Source organism: Venturia canescens, chromosome 7 (genome assembly GCF_019457755.1).
Source record: "Venturia canescens isolate UGA chromosome 7, ASM1945775v1, whole genome shotgun sequence".
NCBI classification, from domain to species: domain Eukaryota; kingdom Metazoa; phylum Arthropoda; class Insecta; order Hymenoptera; family Ichneumonidae; genus Venturia; species Venturia canescens.
The window spans coordinates 16007848-16031656 of NC_057427.1; the positions used below are offsets into that span (position 1 = coordinate 16007848).

A 23809-nucleotide genomic window follows, 5' to 3' on the forward strand; every position below is an offset into this window, starting at 1 on the left:
GCTCACGGTGTATTATTGCAGTCTCGTCTACGTACAATTACTTAATACAGCCACCCGTCGAGCGAACAGTGTCGAAGCAGGCTGTCAGGGTGCTCGAATTTTTGTGAGAACTTAAAGATTTTCTGCATGTACAGTGAAAAAAACTTGATGACTTGGATCCTCGAACATATGAGAAACTTTGTTGATTTTATTTTTGAATATCGATTAATTTTGTGAAAGTACTGCAAATTTATTTAGCAAAGTTACCATTGGATAAAAATTCATTTTAATCCGTTTATTTGGAAAATAGTGATTGAAGCAGACTCGAAGTATTTTTAGGCTCGTTTCGGACAATTTATTCAACTCAATTTGACGACGGAATGAGGAACGAAGCTGTGAAAACTCATCAGACGAGAGTGTATTCTCAATGCCGCGGTTCTCCATTATGATTACGCGGACATAACTTATTAATCTCACTCCCCATTAATGCGATGTTCGATAATTCTTTGGAGCGTGTTCACCTTTGACGATCCCCAACCACCGGATAATGAAGGATCTCGTAAAAAAACATGACGCGAGTAATTTGGCTATGAAGAATATATAATTGTTGGGAGAGGTCAGCAATTTTCATGACGAATTAAATACTCGTTTGTAGTGACAGAACGATTATAAAAGTCGTGTCGTGTACGTGCATTGTATCGGGTAACATGAAAGAGTGATCAAGAGTCAATGATTACGAGAGTTACACATCGCGCGGAGGGTGAAAAGTATCGAGGCGCTCAGCGAAAGTAAAACAAAAAATTTTTCACAAAAATCGTTTTCCCATTCGTTGCGGCTCAAAGGTTTCCGCATCGAAAAAAATAATACGAGTGACTTTGGCACGTGTGTATGCGTGTATATTGAGGATTTTATTGGAAAAAGCTATACGGTCGAAAAGCCACAGTGATGGAGAAGTGAATGAACGAGGAAAATTCCCGAGGGCTATAGCACATAGATAGTAAATTTATTTGTTACAGTTCACTTGAGTCTCGCATACCCGAGGCGGTTCGCGCATCAGCCACCATTTTTACCCCTCTCATTCTAGCAGGTCCTTATTCAAATCCTATCTTTCTAGAGGCCATTTTCGATCACGGCCCTCCCTGGTATTGACAGAACCGTAGAATTCGCTTCATGCAAAATGCATGAAAAAATTTCACTACTCTCGAAGATGCAAAGTGGAAAGGGCGCGACGGTAATTCCTGTTCGAAGAACCACGTCGAACGACGTTTGTGACATTTAAAGAGATATCCGCGAATATACGTCGCCGCACAGCCGGGTGCGATGGTGTTAAATTTTATTTTTATTTATATATTTTCGTCTCTCATCATCTCGCGCGATTCTGCCACCGCGCGTTCGAAATTTTTTCAATCCAACGAGCCGATGGATTTGCACTGGGCGATGAAAATTTTTCGAATACCAACCGAAAAGTCGACAAAACAGGTTCGAATAGCGGCGCAGTACTCGAAAAACGTTCGTCGCCAACGGTCAAGTCTCTCTTATTCCCCATATCCAAACGGTCAATACTCCGTCACTGTTCGTCGATCATATATATATCGATTATTGATATTTTTACCCCTCTATAACATAAAATATGCATAACGTTAATGGTTCGCACAACGAAATTGTGCTTGACTACGTAAAATACACTTTTCATGGCACACTCCGTTATCGAATAGCCGACGAAACTTGCGGTCACAAAGCTCCATCTTTTTTATATGCAGACTGCTGCATTGCTCGCAGGAGGCTCTTGAAATTCGTCGCGGGAAGAGCCCAATATACCGTTCGATCATGTCGATTGAAAGGGTTCGCAGCTCGCTCGCCCAAAGTGCTGTTCGTAATTCCTTCTCTTATATATTCCCTCCGTCCCCCTTCGTCCTACTTCTCTATGGCCACATCGCGGAGTGTGGTTGACCAAAGAGTGATGAGAATCGTCTGGTAACCCTTTAATTCTCCTACCGAGCTATTCTTCGTTCGGCAACGTCCTTTCTCTCGCGTGGCTTTTCTCCTTCTCGCTTCCTCTCTGTTCCTCCTCTCCCCGGCGCGTCTTCAAGGCTTTTACTTAGGAAGTAACTCATTCAAAATTCTCCTCAATCGTACCTTTTGGTATGCAGATGAGAAAACGACATCGGAAGTGATGCTCTTAGGGGAGCAGACTTCGATTTTCGATATTCGATGAAGAAAAAATCGCTCCAATGAAAGCAGTCTTTATCCGCATCCAAAAAAGATCGAGACGCAAATGCCAGTTCAGAATCAACGAACAATCTCACGCGTTAGAATTCGTTCTTTAGCCTGCGACCGGAACTTTCGAGCCTCTGGAGCAAACGCCAATATTCCTTTGCCCGACAATAACGAGACATTCGTCCATCGAAATTTCCTAGATCGTATGAAACTTTGGGAATCTTTTAGCAAAAAGGAATTCGCGAGTGAAAAAAATAAAAATGCGATTTTCCTCTTGTCTCATTTTCGTTACATCAAAGAAAATCGTGCAAGGTGAATTCAGCCTTGTAACGAAATCAGAGGAGCGATATATAAACACAGCGGTATCATTTTACTCAGAGGGATCATTACAAGTATATGCGAATTTACTCTTGCTAACATCCAAGAAAGTGCTTTTGTGTAGCATAAGTTCGCGTAACTGATTGCGATATTCCTTGAAAAGCCTTCAACGTCTATAGCTAAAGGTAAACAACAAAGTGAACCTGAGATTCCGATCTCGTTTCCTATGTTGTAGAATATATATAGCTAAAACCCAATATCAACTTTGTTCAGACTTCCGCTACCTCCCCAGTTTAAGATTTTCCACGTTTAAGATTTTCATACTTAACAAAAACGATGAATTGACCACGAAGACCTGCCTAAAAACTACAACATGAAATTATTCAATTTATTCAATTGACTGTTCAAATAATTTACACAGAGTCAGGTGTAATCGTGTCAAAACATTCGCATAACCACGAGACCAGTACAGGATAGAAACTCGCGTGCTATTGTTCAGCTGTAATAACTCAGGAATTCCCTAGGGCTAGTATTGCCCCGTGCTGGTTGCTAGTGTGGCGTGCTCGTTCTCCCTTCTTATCTCAAATGACATATTAAAAAACATGACTAATTCGATAAAAATCGACTTAACTTGGTAGGATTACGAGTAAAACACGTGATAGTGAAAAGGACCTGCTTTTTTCGTTCTCTCTCTCTTCCTCCCTTTCGTTTTTCCCTTTTCTCTCTCGCTACGCCACCCTCCTGGCGATTGCTATACTCTGTTCAAGTAACGACGCTGGCAAACCTGAGGCTCACGTATACGTATATAGCGAATGAATGGGGCGTGAGTAATCATGTATAAGTATCGTATTCGTATTCATGTGCGACACGTAACTTGAGAATTTAAAAAAACCACGTGATAAGGCGCCTGCTCGCGCGCACGACATTGCCGTCCTCTTTACACATGTATAAACAAATTAATACAAATCTCTCTTGTGTATTTATTTATATATATATATACGTCAATAATATTGTCGAAAATAATGATTTATTTCTCGCATTACAGTGTCCATTCAACGCGTGGCAAAACGATATTCAAAGGGGGAAAAAAATATCATGATACAAATGTGCTCCAGAAGTTTTCATCCTCGATTGGTCTCTGGAAAGTGGGAGGAAGTGGGATATTGAGCAATCGACTCTCAATTTATATCTGTATCTCTATTAAGTAATGTTTATTTTCTATATAACTAAACTCTTCAATATTTTGATAATCCTCTGTTGCTTCGGTATATAAGCCTCGTGCGTTTATCCATCCAGTCAGATCAATATTGTACGTCGTTGGCAAGATTTGCATCCGAGGGATTTCCCGTAATCCCAATCCTATACGTGTAATCTTATTATCGGTGATGACCTCGATGGCGTATCGCGGTACAACCATCGGCTTCTCATCACTGTCCATTAATAAGTTGAGAATGTTGGGAATTAAAGTTCACTGAACAGCGAGTTGGAATGATTATTTTTGAATTCGAAAATTATTCCTCGTTCGTATATGAAAACAGCTGCGTCGTTGGCTGCCATGGGGACTCTTGCTTTTGGCTCACAAGTACAGAAAAAAATGGAACTGAAAGAACGAAGGTTGGAGCAAGCAGATTTTTCTACAAACTCAAATTTTAAACGCGGCGTGAGCATGCACACCGCACCATCGAATATGCACCAGGAAAGATAAGTTCGTGAGTGATTTTTCAATTCATCAGCCACCGCGTCTGATCGTGTGTTAATCGGGATTTGTATACGTTTGAAAGATAAAATAAAATGTTTAAAAATCGAACGTTTGCAGAGAGGGAATATTATTGGAATTGAGCAGTCCGAAATTACTACGATAAAGTTTGACGTTGAATTGGAAAATACATATTTAAAAATCGGATTGTTCATCTTGATTTTGAACAGCTTTTACAACTGCGAGATCCTTAAAGGGATCTCTCGGATTAATTCAAGGCGGGACAATGCATGCGCGTCGCACGGGGAAGGAAAGCTTGTGATTGTGACACGTAACGAATGCATTCATTTCGTATGTACGTGATGTCTCACTCGCGAGACACTTTGAAATTCTTGTTGCGCACGTATAAATATGTATTGGTTGGCTTGATGCATGGGCGCGCGAGCCAGCGTTATGTGTGTGGCGTGTTTCACGTATAAGAAGAACGAGATAGTGACGTTGGGAGGGAGGATGAGGAGAGTGGCCTAATGGCAAGGAAGGAGAACGCGGTGGGTCTTCTCAAAAAGACAGTCCCTCATCCCCTTTTCGCGTGCGTTCTCCGCATGGGCCACAATTTCATTGCGCGGATCGGATCGAGCCAGCAGGCGCGGAGGGCTCTGCATGGGAATGAAAGGGGGAAATGATGGCCGGCGGGTCGTAGTGCCAAACCTAATGAGAGACAAACCACTTGAAAATCCGGACTAACAATAATTCCTCGATGCGTCACGTTTCATTTGCTTTTGCTACACCCCGGAATATTTCGGATTCCGTTATGATCGTCAGAAACAAAATGCGGTTTAATAAATGCTGAAACTCGTTGATAAAGTCGACCTCGTTCGAACGCTTTTCAATCGCGTCTTGCACCATGAAAAATTGTGGAAAATTCAACTCACACGTTCGCCGGTTTTATCCAGTGTTGCTCACCATTGACACTCGCTTGTATCAATATTACCGGAATAATTCAGCAGCTCTGGAATTTGAGCTGCAGCACACGAAATAGCTCATTACAGACTCTCATATACATTTCGGGATTGCGAGGGTGAAAGTTCCACTCAACCGATCCTGGGAGTTGAAACACTGTAGAAATATTGGACTTTCGAGGGCAACCGTGTTTGTGCGATTAAAACTTCTGGCATGAGGTTCGGTTTTTTAACTCCTGTTCAGTTTTGTACCCGATGATCTTGCTCTTTCTCAGATGTCGATATATACTCTGAATGTGACGGAAGGGAGTTTGAGAATGACGAATTTTCAATTTCTACTTAAAATTACATTTTTTCAAAGCTCTGAATATAATAAATTTTCTACCGAGAGCAAAACTTCATGTATTTTTTTTATCAGTCACGTATCCGTAGGGCGCACGCACGTGTACTGCAAAGTCCCATCTCACTAGCTCCACACTCCTGGAACAATCATGTTGAAACTTTTACCCCGTTCCATGAACCGGATACCGCTGCATGGTGATCGAATAACGTCAGTTGCTCTATGTGCATTACGCTACCGGACGGACGATGTATAACCTTTCAGCAACGATTACACTAGGCAAGCATATCTCGGGGGTTTGTACAGTGGATTGAAATGTAAAAAATAATAATTAAATACAGAAAAGTCTGGTAGGAAGGAAAGAAAATCGTCCGCACGAATTTCACGAGTGGATTCTCCATCGAATGAGCTTTTTTTCGGGCATGAAAATTATTGTCTTTATCAACGGGATTCAGGGAAGAAGATCAAGAATAATTCATTTTCGTAACTCTTTCCCTGCTCCTTTGTGGGAATGCATTCAGTGCCTCGCCACAAAAAATGGTTCTTCAATTCTTCGGTATAACTATGAGCAATAATTTTCGAGCACTTTTTCAACTTTTCTACTCTCGACCTTCCCAAGTTTTTCTATAGACCAGTTAATGCTTTTGTTACGGACGTCTTGAGCTCTTTCGTCCTTGCTACGCGTACACAACCGTGGCCTCAGGAGGCGAAGGAACTTGTGTGTGTGTGAGTGAATGAGAAACGGAGACAAACTTGAAATGTACGAAGGAGGAGAGGGCGAAGAGCTTTCGCCTTACCTGAGTTAAGTATAATAATTCTAAAGCTGTATGCACCGAAACAATGAACGAGCATGATCATACTGGGCTCTGCATTGTACTATAAGTTCGTGTTACTCCTGTCTCACAACATCCGACCCAACCATCATTTCGACACTGCATTGCGATACTACTGGGGGGTAATAAACACCATGAATTTGCGCATTCATGAGGTAAATTTAATGCTCAGATGCGTTTTGTATGACGTGCATCTTAACGCTCTGTCATTGGAGCAAATCACTTCCACTTATCAGAGCTTCGACCAGACCTGAGAATTCCATGAGAATTCCATTTGAAAAGTGAATTAATCCATAAAAAAGAGACGAAGATGGGTCTGCGTCGCAGATTTAATGCCGCGATTTTTTGAAGGATAATATTGAGAGTGTCACTGCTGGCCAGGGAGGATCGTAGTAAAGCCCTGAGAATGAAGCATAAGAGTCTGAGAGGATAAAAATTGCTTTGGATTTATTTCGACGTTTAGAGACCCCATTTATGTCGATTGGTTTTTTATACTTGACATTTTCTTGGCCGTTCGGTAACGTTCGCGCATTTGAATGATATATGTATTAACTGAATAGGTCAAATCCACAGTGCGATTCTATATAACCGGCGACGTAATCGATATTATATCCAGCACGTACTTGTACGATAATGTATTGTATCGCGGGCCCTTTTCCTTAATTTCGTTCCGTAGCCATATTGTCCGAAGGGCTTATGCGAATGGAGTATCCTCGCGACAGTATCGATATCGGCTTCGTCCACCTTTCACTATTCTATACAAACTCTGTGTGCGCCGCGGCCTGCGTAAATGAGGGCTTAATTAAGTGTACACATTAATTAAAGTTCGTCACTGCGCTGTTGAACTAGATTATTCGGGCAACTGTTCGTATTACGGACGTCACCTGATAAGCTTAACACAACATTACGTTGAAATATATATATAGCCACTCGCTCTGTGCGCCTCCGGTAAATGCACTGACACACCCGCGCGTCTATACCGAAGCATAAGCGCATATCTCAACTTTTCATGTCGAACGACTTTCGCTGCCTAACGGCGTACACAGAAATCATCGGTGTCTCGTGTCTCGTCTCTATATCCTAGGCATATTTCCGATGCGGGGACAAGAGGGTCGTCCAATGTCCGCTCTACATAATGTACATCCGGGCACCCAGCAGACGCCGTTATTGGATGGGACGAGGACAGAGGTTAAATTTCGATAATGGAAACGGGCGGCAGAAATCCCGGAGGCGCGCCTTCTCAATGAAGCTTCTTTTCTCGCTCTCGCCCTCTTCCTCTGCCCCGCTCTCCGTCATTCTCTCCTGCAGGGATTCTCCGGCTGTGCATGGCTCCTCATTACCACGGCGCATTGATTAACGTTAATTGATTTTAACTTTCGGCGTCTTGGGCCATTCAGGGCGCGCGGTTTCGATAAGAAGAAAAGAGGTAAATTGTCTAGTCCTCGACCTCATTCGGTGCTCTCAGCTTCCCTCGCTTTTGATTAGCCCTTTACCGCGTACAAAGCCCAATGTGATTTCACGAGATAACCTTTTTTCTTATTCTGCTTTTATTTTTTTACTCAACTTCGTTCGAACTGTAAAACTTTTATTTTGTACGGTTAAATTGTCTTTTATAAAACTTAAAGGTTTTCGGTGTTTCATCGAGGTACGCGTCGACCGGGCGAAATTTTTCTTTCAGAATCGCGTTTCTCGTGGCGCGGGGAAAGTCTCACTCGGGCTCATAAGTTTTGTCCGATTTGAAAAAATCGATTTCTAAGCAACTCGATCTGCAAAACATTTTTCATTGAGAAAAATCAAATCCGCCTATAAACTTTTCATCGCAACTATAATTTTATCGATCATGCACAACCGTCCACACCGAACTCACCGTATCACCGCATCGCGCCAAGCGACTCATGCCCCGTCTATCTGATACGTCGAAACAAAAAGTTTCATTTGCATCAGAGCGGTAAACGCTTCTTCGGTATTATGATATCCATCCGCGTAATGCTCGTATTATAAAAGTCCCGGCATAAAAAGAATTCTGAAACAATGATAACGATGAAGGGCACAACGATGCCAAAGGACGATCGAAAATATTCGCGATCAACGATAAAATCCGTTTGGACTGTTACGAAAGTGGTGAAAGAACTTTATGCTCGAAAGTCTTGTATAGATTGAAAAAATAAATAAAAATGTGTGTGTGTGTGTGTTTTTTTTTAAACTCAGCTCTTCTCAAAGGGGACCTATTTAGGGACCATGTTAATGAAAAAAAAACTCAGAGATCGGAGGACACTGTTGATAGTGTCGATATAAAATTTGACAACATTTTGTTGTCCGTTATTGTACGTAATCATAAAGGTTTATTTTTTTATATGAGAATCGAAGCAAGACGAACAACTTTTGTGAGGTTGTTACGATAACATTCCTTTTACGAGAAACGCTCTTTATACCTTAGGGAGAGGCGTCTCGACTCGGAATCTTTTGCTTTGAGATGCAGCTTTATCGCCTGGAGTGAGACATTTTTAGCGAGAAAAAAGGTTACGACAAGAATAAAGAAAGTGAGAGAGCGAGGCGGAGATTAGGGGGTGAGATGGAGACCGAGGGAAAGGACCCACGCTAACAAGACGATCTTAAAGCAGAAAAGCGTTTCCCCAATCATCAGTGAACATCTTTGTCTCGTACTTCTGAGACTGGCTTGTGAATATATTCATGAGACTGAGTGGGAAAGAGCGAGCCAAGTTGAAAGGGGCTGAGAGAGAGAGGGAACGACACTCGCATAGAAAGAGAGTGGGATAGAAATCGTCGAAAAGGCGACGTAGGAAGCTTGAGAGAGAACTCGAGTGGATCCAACGTTGGTTATCGACCGCTTCGTCGAGAACCTGCTGCTGGATTCGTCAGTCGTTTTGTTTGCCGCGCTATTACATGACGAAGCGAAGATTTTTAATTGGGCTACTGCTGCTATGATTAGTGGCTGATAATCAATTGTCAATCATCGTATTTTGTCTCGCAATCGTTTTAACGCTTCGTGCGGATTTCAATTTATTCGATATGAAACTACAGAAGCACCTTAATTCGTTGTAACATTGATAGCAATCTCTGTACTGGAATAATTTCAAATAAAATACTATCATTGATGAAAATAATGGGGAAGAATAATGCCAATTATAATCCTCGATGAATCAAGGTATCGAAATTTAAAGGCCTGACGTCAACAAGCTGCAAATTCAATATCAATTGACCAAGTTCAGACACTCTCCATATCGCAGTATCACAGAAAATAAGTTTCTCGATTGTTGCCTCCGAATAATAACGCTAGTCAATAAAAACAGTGGAGGCATAGCGCGAGCACGTCAAAACATTGAATATTGTGTAAATTTGATAAACTTGCATGTTCTACGAATATATTGCTTATTCTCGAGTTTTCTCAGTTTCCTTTATTTTTTCACAGGAGGTGCTGGCTTGCTGAAGAAGTTGTAGGAACCTCAGTCGCGAAGAGCGAAACTTTGTCGGCAGTACGCTCATGGCTTGTAAACTTTGAGTGTTGGAGCATCGCAGACTTTTAACACGAATGGAGCAGATGAAAGGATGTTGGTACAAGAAAATCGATATCGACGTGTACCGTGCAACGAGATGTTTTTTGGCGCAGCACAAAACTGGGATGGCGCTTCATAATTCTCGTTAAATACGATGAATTCATAGACGGATTCGTGACGTGGAATCGCCCTCGAAAGAACCTCGTCGGCGAGAGCATCTGTGCTCGCAGCTTATGATAAGATTAAAATTTATCTATTTTGAAACGTGGAATCTCGCGTGCGCGTGAGATCTATCGTTCGAATACTCATCCCCCAAAGTGCTCGAGCTTTGAAGAGAAGCGGCCAACGTCGTCGTCTGTACGAGAGATAGAGGAATAACAGCTCCTTATTGACTCGCTTCGTGGCCCTGTCAATGTTGGCGGATGGCTGTTGAACGATGATCTTTTTCTCTCTCTCTCTCTCTCTCTCTCTCTCTCTTAGCGTCGTCGTTCTCAAAACTCTTAGTACAGATAACATATTTGTTTTGTTTGGTTTAGTCGCGGGATACGTCTGTGTGGACAGAGAGACCGGCGAGAGTCTACTTTAACAGGAGACTCGCGGAGAATCGTGAGCAAACACGCGCACGTATCGGCATCTCTAATCTTCGTGCAATAACAACGCTGGCTGCGGTTATTTCGAAAATTATGCCACGAACGGTGTGCATACCGAAGAGGCTTTATTTTTTAAAAAATACTTTCAACATCGCGTACGTGCCGGATTATTATTTCAATGGAATTTCGTTCAAATAGACACACGAGCGCGGACAAAGGTCATGGAAACCTCTATATATTGATTATCTGATGAAACTATTTTACATTTTAAATAAACTAAAACGACTCTCTTTATTGAATGTAAAGAAAGGAGAGGCCGAAGGAGTGGAAGCAGGACGACGTTGGGGAGACGACGCTACTCCTCGCGCACAAGAAGGTGGGGTATCAATATGAGGCGTGGTGCCCCCGCTGCAGAACACTTCGTGAATGCTCTTCCCACACACCTATATAACAACCGACTCGGATTTCGTCCTTAGAATAGAAGCCGTTGCACCGTATATTAATGCAGGACAGAGACACTCACACATGCGAGCACGTGAGAAAATATAGATATAAATCCATGCCACATGGCAAGTACACAATGTTTCCGGCTGTGCGCTCGCGTTAAACGAGTGTGGAGAGAGCAAACTTTTACGTGCTCGCTTACCAATTGTATTATACCATAGTCGCTACATCGAGATACACAGAAGCCCTAAAAACTTTTATTTTTTCAATATTCCCTCGTAAACCCTCCGAGAAGGTAGACGCTTTGGTTCCTCGTTGGTGGTTTTACTCCATTTATCCGATTTTTGAGGAGGCTCAGCGGAGGCTGCTTGCTGCTGCTCGCAGCGAGTTTAAATCGACGATTATTTGAAAACGAGGAAAATTGCTTTCATTTTTTTTTAATAATAATTGCTACTGTTAACGGAGAGCAATATTCGAATGATTTTGTAGGTTTTCTCGGTTTCATGATTCGATATCGCGCGCGAGACTACGAGAAATCCGGCCTCCCATTGACGACGATCGATGCATGAATCTCCACACGGCTAAACGTTCACCCATCCGAGTACTGACCTCAGGCAGCGTTACTTAACCCGGGAGACCACCGAAGCCACACACCAACCACAAACTCATCGCTGTTGGTCAGAAGCCCTATTTACGAACATGCGATGCAGGTCGCGAACGCTTATAGTGCGATGTAGAGTCAAGTTCAGTACCGAAATTCGAAGGGTCGATAACTCGCGTGTCGTTTCCATTTCTCATGCCATTGTTGTGCGATGTGTCCCGTTATTTTACCGTCCGTTTCTACTTTGTTTACACATTTTATCTAATAATGAAATATTACTGTTTATTATCTAAACGATCGTAAAAAATCGTTTATTTTTCCATATAACGAATGAACGGTTCTTACGAAGTTTCTGAAAAAGTACACAATAACGATTAAGTGTATAATGAAAGTTTAGGAAAAAATTCGAGACGATTGTCTTACTGGTAATAAAGATATATTACCTTAAAGATTGAATGAAATTGGTAATGAGCGCTCTGTCTTTTTATCAATACTTTTTTCTTTATCCTTTTTCCTTTGCGCTAATGCGATTTTTTACATAAAAAACTGCAACATTTTCGCCAGGGACGAGTGAAATTCCAGGTTCGATCGGTGATGGATCCCCAATGAATTAATGGCTTATCATTTCGTTCGCCAAAAGATAAGTTGAAAGAATGTATTTACAATTTCAAATTAATAACTCTGACATTAATTTAGAGCGATTGCATCTTTAATAAGAAAGTAAAAAATCGATGAAATCGAGACACCCATAAAATATGATAGTTCGGGCATGATCTACCTTAAGCTTTCTTATTATCCACTGAGGTTTGCGTTTTGGCTCCGGAGTTTGTGAGCAAGCTTTCTAAAGCGAAGAATAAAAGCGGAAAATGGTAGATATGGACGACTCGTCGAGCCTTTCCCAGTCGTATTAGGATTCGCACTCGGGTCCTCACACCGAAAATCGAAGTGAGACGAGGTTCGAGCACAGCGTTGTTACATTAGCAGTCTCGTTTAGAAATTACATTATTCCTGCTACGAGAATGAATCGAGCATATGCGGAGTTGCCATTCCAGTCCGAACAGTAGCAACGACGATACTAATAACAGTAATGAAATTGTCTATTGAATAATGGGGCGGCGAATAGCGAGAGCCCAGGGCAACAAACTCAGCCTAAGGCGCCTCGAGGCATGCCAGCAGCGGGAGCTCGTTTCTTTCGTTCTTAACCGACTGCCCGCGCGTCCCTGTACAAAGAAAATCTGAAAAAAAAACGTTGTTGCGCAGTTTATGAATTGCTGTCGATGCAGAAACCCGGAGCTACGTCGCCAAGCACAGCAAAGCAGTCGGTACGAAATGATCGAAACGACACGAGGCGTGTGTGTACGTCGCCCTACCCGCAACGCTGCCCCCCTCGACTAAGCAACAACTACTTCGTCCTACAATTATATATTAAACGCTTGATATTTTCCTCCGCGCAAACGGAATATTTCAATTGCTCGACCCCCACGGAGCACCCTTTCAATCTCGCTGTCCAACAACGCCACTGCGTTCGCGTTCCCTGACGCTATATCTCATACATAATATCTGCTATCCATCGTTTTACTCGATCATTGAAAAAGCTGAGCGTAAAAAACAAATAAAAGGTTCGGGAAGCATGTCGCATCGTTAGAAGAGAAAAACCACGCACGGTAAGTGCAATGCGGCGTATACTTTTACCACCGATATTGTTTCACTCCCGGGTCCTTGTACACACGTGCGGAGTCACGCTTCTAAAGAAGGTTCGACAAATCTAAGAGAGTGCACGCCATAAAAGCTGCGTAGCACTTTCCGTATTCCAATCATTCGTTGCAATGTCATAACTATTATTTCCTGTACGAGCCTACGAGCTCCAACTCCCTCTGATCAGAGGTCGATAGAAATGAAATATGCGTCGAGCTGGGAGAATGGACGGTGCTTGGAGCACTCGCTATCAGTGGCATCGCGATTGTATCAGCGCGCGTATTAGCGCGGATACAGTGCAATCTCGAAGCAGTATATGACACTGAATCAAAAACTCTTTCTTGCCTTCGAGACTCTCTGTTTAGCGCATACGAAATATATTACCGATGTTATGCGGTGAAGTCTCTGTTTTATGAAAATCTTTCATCAGTCTGAATGACAGCAGAAGATTTTTTTCTACGAGCATACGAAATACAGAGTCGGTATAAATATATTTGTACGATAATAGTGAGAGATGCGAATACGATCGAGTGGAGGATTTTTTCGGAGGCTGAAGTCAACGCAATATTACCAATCCAATACGAAGCCTAAATTCATTCAAGGATCCAGGAATATGGAGGGGATTTTTTTTATTTTTTATCTTGTAAGAAATGAAACTCAAGACGCACAAGAAAGTTGATTCGATATCCGCGTATGAGAAATATTTCTGATAGACGAACATTTTCCGTGCGAGAAGGTCTACATCGAGATGGAATTGCGGGGAGGCTGCGCTGAGAAAAGTCGATTCGTTGCATCGAACAACGAAAATTGTAAGGGAGCGAGCGAGGATGGTTTATTGGTAGATATACAGCGCGCGATGAATGGGAAAAAGGAAAGGAAAGAAGGACTCGGAGTGTGCTGGCAGTTCTCTGATATGTAATACGTTTATATTCGATAGGAACGAGTCGCTCTTCAGCGTGAATCAAGTATTGATTCATGGCCGCGTGTGTATGCCCCGTCCATCTTTATGAATTCTTGGTGTCTAGACCGCCTCGGGCCAATACCAAATCAAGTTAGCCTAATATGGTAAACACAATTTACGCGACGATTCAATAATACAAATTTCGATGAAATTGAAAGGCTCTCTTGAAATATATCTTTTGAACGAAGGCAACTCGTTTTAGGAAGATTTAAACACTGAACATTTCAAACTCACGCTGTACAGAGACTGCTGGGAAAACTCATCTACGATCGCTGCGGTTCGTATTTTCAAGTTATTCCAAAACTTAGGCCACGCTGAGTGAGGCTCCAGCTCGCAGCGACTCTTGTTTAGAAACTTATCAAAGTTGCCTTGTCTGAGCATAGTTCAGCGTGTCGAGGCAGGCGTCGCTCATCAATATATGTCAGGTTAGGAATCGGCTCTGGCAAACCTAGCGGCTTTTGTCCTTTTCTTTGAGCCCTTCTCTCTCGCTCTCGCCTCTTTCTCCTTCCGTCGGCGATTCTCGTCTCTCGACTTGTAAAACGAGAGCGATAAAACGCGTTTTTCAGTTTTTGCTAATGCTCTGTAATGACTGCTATATAGACAAGTTGATCCTCTTTACGCGCTTTTTCTCACCACTATTTTCCTTGGGAAACATTCCGTTAAGAACGAACCCGAGACTCGTGCACCGCAAACGCCTCGGCACGATGCCACAAAAAAATTCCTTTATATACTTGATGATCGCGAGCATAAATAGCATCTCGAATGCGTTCTGTGTTGAATTACCTGATTTTAGGTATCCACGATGTTTTGTACCGACGAAATACCAAACTGCTAAATAAAGTGGATGAAATTTTTTAAATATTTAAAGAAAATTATTTTTTTTTTTTTTTTTCGTTTTCGATTATTATTGGCGCTTCGCACTCTTCCTCGATGACAAAATTTCTTATAACTTTGACGTAGAACAACCTGTACGCGAGGATTATTAAATGATATCGCGCAGAGTAACCGGTTGAGAAGCTTTTCCGTCTTACTACTAAGATACTCTCTCGGTAATACTTGACGAGAATAAACGTAATTTCTATAAATGCCTTATTCTCTGAAACCTTTCAGTAGCGAGGAAGAGAAAACCTGAAGGACACATAAACTTTTGCGATGTTCGCAGAGAGTGGGGATGAGCTCCGCGCCGTGGATGATTGGCCCTCGAGAACAAGTGAAGTGCACCCATTAGCCCCTGCTGTGAGCTATTATATTTCAAAGTTGCCTCGGCTCTTTACACTTTCTTTTTCTCCTCATTCGATAATGAAAATAAAAGTAATACCAATTTCGTACGAAAACCGATAAAAATATTTCAACAAAGTAATCACCGATAATTTTTCACACAAAGCATTAAAATCTAATGTAAACTGACAGTTGCGTTGAAAGAACGAGATGCGAAGGGTGAAAAAAATTTCTAAAAAACCTACACACACAACGAGCAAGTTGGATTCTCACCCAGCGTAGAAAAGCAATCTGAAAAATGATTGTTTCCAGGAGAAATTTACTTCGAAGCAAAAATTCCCCTCCGCTCGACACTTTATGACCAATGTTTAAAACAAAAACAACTATATATAACCAGCTACGGAAACGTGGAAAAAATATTGAATCGTATTTGCCCCAACGAAGTGACTTTTTTACATAATTTACAGTTTTATAAGTACGGTAGAGCGATCTAACTTTTAGCAGCTGTAAGATATATCGCGTCGAGGATGATACCAAGCGCAGAGATTCTTTTTCGCTGGGATATAGCATCGGGCAAGTACACATAGTTTGCTCGGAAACGTGGAAATGATACAAAGCGAATGAGAAATGGCAAAATAAATGAACGGGCGACCTATTGAATCGTTGTGGTGGGGGGTCTCTTGAAACGGCGCACTAACCTTACGGCGTCGTAAGTGGCGACGTTAATATTGAATCCACCTTGTGCTGGCTAGGGCAGGGATAACTTGTCACAGATGAGTGTGTTGGCGTTGGTGGATAACCAGCACTTATGGATGGTCGATCGAATACGTTATTCACCAAAGCGGAGAGAGCTCCGGAGGAGGCTTTATCTTTGTAATGTTTTCAACTCCGCAGTGTGTATCCTCGGTATAAAAGATTTCTCGTGCGAGCGAGGCAGCCCATTAGGGACTATATACACGTCGAAAATATCTCTGATAAAAAGGAACACTCGGGACTAAGACAAAGCCCTGTTAGTCAAGTGTTTTGAGACATTTAATTTATGGTTGAGCGAGATATTGATCTGGTGACTGATCCCACGAGCCCGAAGCCGCAGTCCGAGGCATCTTATTTGTGGTACGTGGTACAAAGTGATATTCGATCATTCGAGTTAGGGATTAGCCTCCTCGCTCTGCTTCCAAGAACCCGCCCATTATCAGGGTTTGATTTTCTACACAAATCTTCAAAATCTCGGTATACAATTCTCAACAACCGGTCACCGGTGCATCGAACCGCATGCCTGGAACAAGGTCCCACGCTCCCTTGGGACAAAACATGATCGAAATGCTCCTTCGTACGTAAAATGTAAAAACAAGCAGTCAACCACGCGATTGCACATAAAGGAGTGCAATAAAAGGCAAGGTTGATCGAAAAGCTGCTGGAAAGCAAACGTTCGTGTGCAGCAAGCATAGAAAACCCGGGCCACACGTACAGCGAATCGTGTGCAGTATTCGAGTCCTTCGTCTCGTGAGAAGGGGGCTTTCACTATGACGATAAGAACGCTCTCGTGCGCGCATTCGCTGGATAGATGTGCGGCTTTCTTATTATATGTAGCCTGCATTCCGAGACTTCGCGAAGCAGAAGCACCTTAACGTACACATGACGAACGGATCTCGCTGCACGTACTGCCGTGTGCTGAAAGACTGATTCATCGAAAGATAATGGGCTTTCACCGATTCTGAATAAATGTTGAGGCTACTATTTGAATAAGAATTGTGTCGCGGGGGAGATAGGAAGCGATATCGGTCGCGTTACAGCGCTCGCTGCTTTACATGCGCGGAGCTTCGTGGCTTGACGCTGCACGTTAGAAAACCTCGTGGAGACCACCGGGTCAAAAAAACCATTCGAGTTTTTAGTTTTTGTTGCATTTCGACAATTGATTCTCCGGAAATCGTGGATTTCGGTGTAACTCTCTTGAAGAGTCTTTGCAGATGTTAACAGCCGGCCATTGTGATTTAGGTGGAAAACACATGCGCATATTCAAACGTACGAACGCATGGGGTATAATAAAAAGCTCTCGTTCATTCCTCCACAGCTCTGTTTGCCGCTTTGGAGAAACCCCGAGCTGTAACTGGAAAATGTGAAAGAAAAGGGATGAAAAAATAAGCGAGCTGACAACATTTACATTATAATACGGAAGCGTAGACACGAACGACTCCCTGGAAATCGAATCAAATTTCAACTGCTAACCGAGAACTTGGTTAATGGGTTTAGGCGAAACTTCGCGAGAACATGTGCGGGAAGGCTAACCACGTAGAGCTCGCCTAACGACTTTTACAATCAAGGAGAGGTAAGAAAAGGCCGTCAAAAGCTGTCCTGGTATAAAAGTTTATGAAACGAACGCTGTCTTTTCTGTTTTGTTTTTAACGAAACGGCGCGAATGTTGAAATTTGAAGAAAAGTTTGTTCGATTGTTTGCTCAAGACTGGAAACAGCATCCGTGCACTTTGATTGTGCGAAGTCGATCCCAAGCAATAAGCTGCTTCCACGACGCGGAACGAGACTCGATCCATACTTTGCTTAGGCGCCGAACTTGACGTGTTTCTTGTACAAATGAAAGGGTGAAAAAATGAATCTCCTTGGGGTAGTTGGAGAAAAATAACATTAAGCCCATATGAATAATGGCGATTTGTCACGAAGTTAAAATTTTGTAAAAGGGGCCAGACGTTTTGAGCATTCGAAGAGGTATGGAATACTTAATGTATAAACCATGACTCAGGGCTTTATAGTGTAGAACGCGAGAGGACCAAAAGCTATGCTACGTATATATAGTGTTCCACAGGTACGCATGAATATGCATGAAAGTCTCGCGACTCTCTCGCTCTCGCCCTCTCTTCATTTCTTTCTCTCAACGCGTCGTCTCTGTTCGACTCACTCCCATTAATATCCTTCGCTCCTTCTGTCTCTGTTTCTCAACGTTTCCTACGTTGTGCGCGATGTGGCGAGCCGAGCGTTGAGATACGAGCGCTATACCGCACTTATTCATGCACCTTTTAATATTTAACCCGACGGTTTACCGGGCGTCTCTTCGCGCCAGTATAATTTTTCTGATATACCCTCGGCGCCATCCTAAAATCTAGAGATCTTTCGTGTTTGCTGCACTGCCTTCTCTCCTCTGCTCCTCCCTATGTGCGTCGTGTGTACCAGTTCTTTTCGCAGTGTCGCAGCTGTGTGATTATATACACACTGTCCAAGAGGGCGAAAGAGGCTGGGAGGGCGAGAGATGGGAGTCTCTGGACCGTCAGTTCGAAAGCAAGGTACGAGGAAAATAATTCACGTTCCCAGGGCGCGTATGACGATCATGTATGCAAGAAAACGAGGCAGCGTGCCCCATCGCGAAAGAGAAAGATAAAGATAAAGAGAGAGAGAGAGAGAGAGAGAGAATTCCGTATCCTGGAGCCTGCCGGTGCTGCTTCTACGGGGATATATTATATGGTGAGCTGCTCCGGTGTTACGGAATAAGCTTTTCCCTCTCCCTCGCTCCCATAAAGTTGCCTGAGTGCACACCCAAGTTAAGGGAACGCTCGGGCTTTCCGGACTTCGTGTAACTCGCACGAATTTTCCTTGTACCAGGGAATACTCATCCTCGTGCACCCCACGCTTTTAAGCACTGGCTTCCTATACAGGGTGTCCCGCGTTCCGATTTTTCCTGGCAACGTGCGACGCGGATCGAGCCAGAGCTGTTAAAGGCACTTTTGCTTTTGGCGGCGCCGCAACTTCACAATTTTCTGTTCGTTAAAGCATCGACGAATAGGGCCAAAATAACAATGACAACGACATTAAATCGCCCGTAGTTCCGGAGAATCGTAATGTCCCGTAGAAGCGATTGACAGACCTTCCCCTTGGGGTCTTCGTGTTTTTTTTAACCGATCATTTATTTTTCTTGGTAGCATCGATTGAATGTCGGGGCGAAGCGAACACGTCGCATTACCGAAGGTCTAACTGGGGTAGTTTTTTTTACGAGGGCTGCTGCCACCAGCAGGCTCCATTGAAATATCCAACGCGGTGCTCAAATCCTGCTAAAATCCTCTTTGATGTCGCTGCATCAATCTCTGCATCGTCATCCACCAGTCAGTGATGAGCAGTCGGAATATTCGGATTTTAACGCTTCCGTAGTCAATCGTGGATGGATAAAGTCCGTGCTGTTTTAGCGATCGGCGAGCGGGCTAATACGGAGCGCTAAAAAGAAGGAGTTCATCCCTCGAAGCGGAGCAGTCCCGAGGTGTGTGGGTAAAACAACGCGTGGAACATTCCCTCCCAGGAGACGCGATCCCTACGGTCAGCGTTTGACGTCAAAGGGTCGTGAATTCGATCCGCAATGAACATCGCGTTCGAGGGCAAAGGGCGGAACCCCTGAAATGTCACGTCATAGAGAACACACTATCGTCGTATGTGCTACTCGCGCTGCGAAGGATAACGCCGCTGTGACAAATTTGAAAAATTGATTTTCACACCGTCACAGTGGTTTCGTCCCTTCGACCATCGACGAGCGCGGCGACGACGACGGCGCGTATTAAAATAACTCTACCGACGAGTTTCTACACGGCCGTTGCAATGCGGCGACGATAAATAGCATGTAATTAAATTAATTGGCCGAGGTAAAAAATACACTTCGGAGCTGCGATTAAACGCCGTAAGCGCGATTGCGTAAATAGTGTAGAAAAAAGGCGACGCTGCGCGATTGAAATCGATGACTGTCGCTTTTATGTTGGCGTCCGCGGATATTTTGAGGCTTTTATTTTTCACGCCTGCGGCTCTCGTCTAGCCAAATGCTGCTCCCACGCGTCATTCTCCTCCTTGCTCATTCTTTCGCATGTCAATGGATTTGCCAACGCGGATGGGTGATGGACCGCAATAAGATTGTTAATACCGTTATTACAACCTCCGAATGATTTATTGACTCAAAGTTCGCCGTTCGATTACTCGTCAAAGCAACCTCGCTCGAAGCTCGCACGGGAAAAGCAGTGGGCGAAATTTACGTGTTACACACTATTTGCGCTCGATCCACGCCGATGGAATTTATCATTGTGCAATGAACGACTCTGAACCAGCTCAATTTCGTTCCCAATGAGTACGCGAATACAAATATTTCTCATGCAAATTTACTGTAGCGAACGAGTGATTTTTTATTGCTATTTTATACAAACAAAACAAATATCCAATGGCTTATGATGTTTGAAAATATGCTCATGCTTCAAAATTTAATTTTAATTACTATATACGCGGAGAGAATGAAATTTTAAATATTACCGTGAGTATAACGATAGTGCGGTGACGAGCCGCGGTTTTCTGGTATTATTATGCGAAAAAAATTGAATTTTCCTATTAATTAAATTATATATTTTTGACACTCGTGCTCGGAAAAGTCGCTTTTTCCATGGTTATAAATTTTTCAGTATAAATTCACAGTTTTCCCAACTTTTATGATTCCAAACGAAAAGTTATTTTTTGTTTACAGACTTTACTTTTCGTTTACAAAAGCTGACTTTATAGTCACGCTTTGAGGTTTGTTTCTCCACAACCGTTCGAAAGTGTTCAAATAAGATGAATGTAGTGAGGGAATATTCATAAACTAAATGTGGTTTTTTGGGGGTGATCTTCTTTTTTTTCCTGTTCATTGCGGGTGTGTTTTTTTTTGGTCTGCTTGCTGTTGTCTTCGTTCGTGACTCTCGTAGAATGAAAAGAAAAACTTTTCTGTATTCATTGTATTTTGTTCATTGAAGAAATAAATTAACGATTGGTTCCTTTTTCAACGTGTCAGCATTACCATTTATTGAATAATATCAAGATCAGAGAATAATCACTCGGATTGATTAACATAAGTCAGCAATCTCCTCCTGAATAACCCAGGTAACTTTATTTACTCAATCACATTAATACAACTACTGACATGAACATATTCTGGATTAAGAATTGTCTGTCGAGCCTTGAGGAGAGTTGATTTCGCTCGTCAGACATTTTTCTTAATATTCAATTAAAAAACCAACCCAATATTTTCATGCAAAAACAGTCTGAGAATTGTGTTCGCTAATGGACTTATTGGCTCCTTGTGCTTTCACATCTTTTCATCGTGCAATTCCGCGTTACTCAAGTAGTCTGGGTAATTTTCGCTCATAAATCTATACCGAGACTTTGTTTCATTTATGAGCCGGCTACTTGAGTGACCAAAATTGAGTCAACCAAACAATTCAACTCACTCATATGCAAATTGCTTTACACAAGCCTTTTCAGAGCTGTCATTCGCTTGTGTAAACGGTTAATTGACCTACAATTATAATGAATGTCTTAACCACTGTTTTTATTCCAGTCTTATTCTATCGGATCGTTATTCTATTTAATTCTGTATTTTTACCGAACCAGGTATCTAACAGAAAGGTATCGCGATAGTTACGTTTTGGCCAATTCGGTGTTGTTATCTTCCTCAATACTTATCTAGCTAAAAACATCGATCATTTTTCTGTGTTGTGTCGATAGAATTTTCGATATCTTTATTGATATAACTAAACCAGAAAAAGAGTATAAACGTTATGTATTCACCGTTAATCGCATTACCAAGGGGAGAAAGAGCTAATGAAAAAAATGTTTTTGTTTTTTGTACCGTTTGAAATACTAAAGAAAAAAAAAACAATTTTTGTAAGACGACAATAAATAATCGTTTCTCAAACATGTGTTTTTAATATTTTCATTTAAATCTCATGTATTTTACTCAATTTTTTCCCGAAGAAGACTTTTCCACACACCAATGTCAAAAAATAGTGTAATTTGCACGAACGAAAAAAGGGAAAAAGGGAAGTTCCAAGTAGGAACTTTTACCGGAGTATTTAGTAAATTTTGACGTCCGAACTGCAATATTTACTGTTACGAAGCTGAAAATTTCGGAAAATCTTTGAAATTTGACAGTGCGTTACAGGAATGAATACTTTTCGTTAACTCGTCTCTGCAGTCAAATACATTCATGGTCAATTTAACAGTGAATTAACTATTACCGTTTAACGAGACGATTCTTTCGAGTTTTGTGAAAATCGATTTTATTGCAGCTTACATAGTAATCGAAAAGCACGATGAAAAATTGAGTCCTTCGAAAAGTTGAACATCGTTTGAGCAGCCGAGTAGTGTCGCGTCCGGGCAATTCATATACCGTGACGATCTGAGAGCAGTTTGTAATGCAAGAACTGCGCCAGGAGAATCGATTGTTTGTCGAATTACGCAACCGCATTGTATAAAATTATCGTGACGAGCGTACCGAGTTTGTAAACTTTCGATACTCGACTTTTCCCCGCATGCATTGTGCGAGCAAGAGGCACGACGCATCGTCGGATCACCGAAGCCAGCAGAGAAATCGGAATTATTGTCGTAACGAAATTCCGCTCATCGTCTACGGTTATTGTTGTCAATTAAACGGCGGTTCGATTGTTTTGGAAACTTTTGAAAATCGATATTCACGCGCATGCGTCGTTTTGCTTGGCTTCGAATCACAAACAAAAGGTATTGTTTCGTCATGTTGGTTAAATCGAAAATTTTGTAGAATTATGCAACGATAGACTGCGTCGTTTTAATTGTATATTATCGACGAGTCCAAGTCACACCGTTGCGCAGAATCCTCCAGATGTGCTTGGGCTGTGAAAATGAAGAATGCGCCTTTTCCACTGGCGCATTGAGGCAACAGAAACAATACATTGTTCGTGATGAACAGCGGATTTTGAGTGTGTTTTCGCGACGTACTGATCAGCTCATCCCCTGAGCCGTTGAACCTGCACATTATTCATATAGAAATTCTTGTTTTAATCAGCCCCCAAACAGCGACTCGAATAATCTCCTGAATTTCGTGATCGCTCAAAACTACACGGTGTTTTATATTTCAAGCGACACATCAAAAGTTTCAGGATTTTTGTAGCAGTTAGCCACGAAGTTCGAAAGATGTGCAGCCCGTATAAATAGTCGGAGAGGCAGAAACAATGGACCAATTTTCAATGTTGCATGCTCGCAGCATTTGCTTAATGAATTGCCGATTAATCTACACATTTGTGCGTCTGTCTTGTTGTGCATTTGTTTGCTTTTAACTAGAGAGCGCAAGAATCAATGAAACTTTGGCAAACTGGATGCGTCTGCGTGTGCCTACTGTGTCGTAATATTCCCCATTAGTGATGTTCAAACAATCCTTCGCCGGCATACACTGCCGCATTGTCATGCGCTACCAATTAACAAACGTATGAGTAAACGTTTAGTCTGGAATGGATTAAAAAATTCCTCAAACAAAAACGATAGAACTTTTTTGGATTGTTTGAATGACGAAAATTTTCACGGAGTTATAGTCGAGCGGAAGAATTCATGCGACAAAAATGATTCGCTATTTTCATAACGTGGAAATTGATCGTCCAGTTTCTTGCCAACGATCGAGAGAGACCGTG

The 23809-nt window shown here is 42.3% G+C and overlaps 1 protein-coding gene across 1 annotated transcript in view; it reads left to right on the top strand.

The window, feature by feature from the left end:
• LOC122413571 (uncharacterized) overlaps positions 1-3989 on the top strand; it is a 116817-nt gene extending 112828 nt beyond the window's left edge. Inside the window, exon 3 of the mRNA XM_043424009.1 lies at positions 3560-3989. Within this exon, the coding sequence (XP_043279944.1) occupies positions 3560-3681 (122 nt within the window). The 3' untranslated portion in view covers positions 3682-3989. The remainder of the gene's footprint in view (positions 1-3559) is intronic.
• Positions 3990-23809: the final 19820 nt, after the last annotated feature.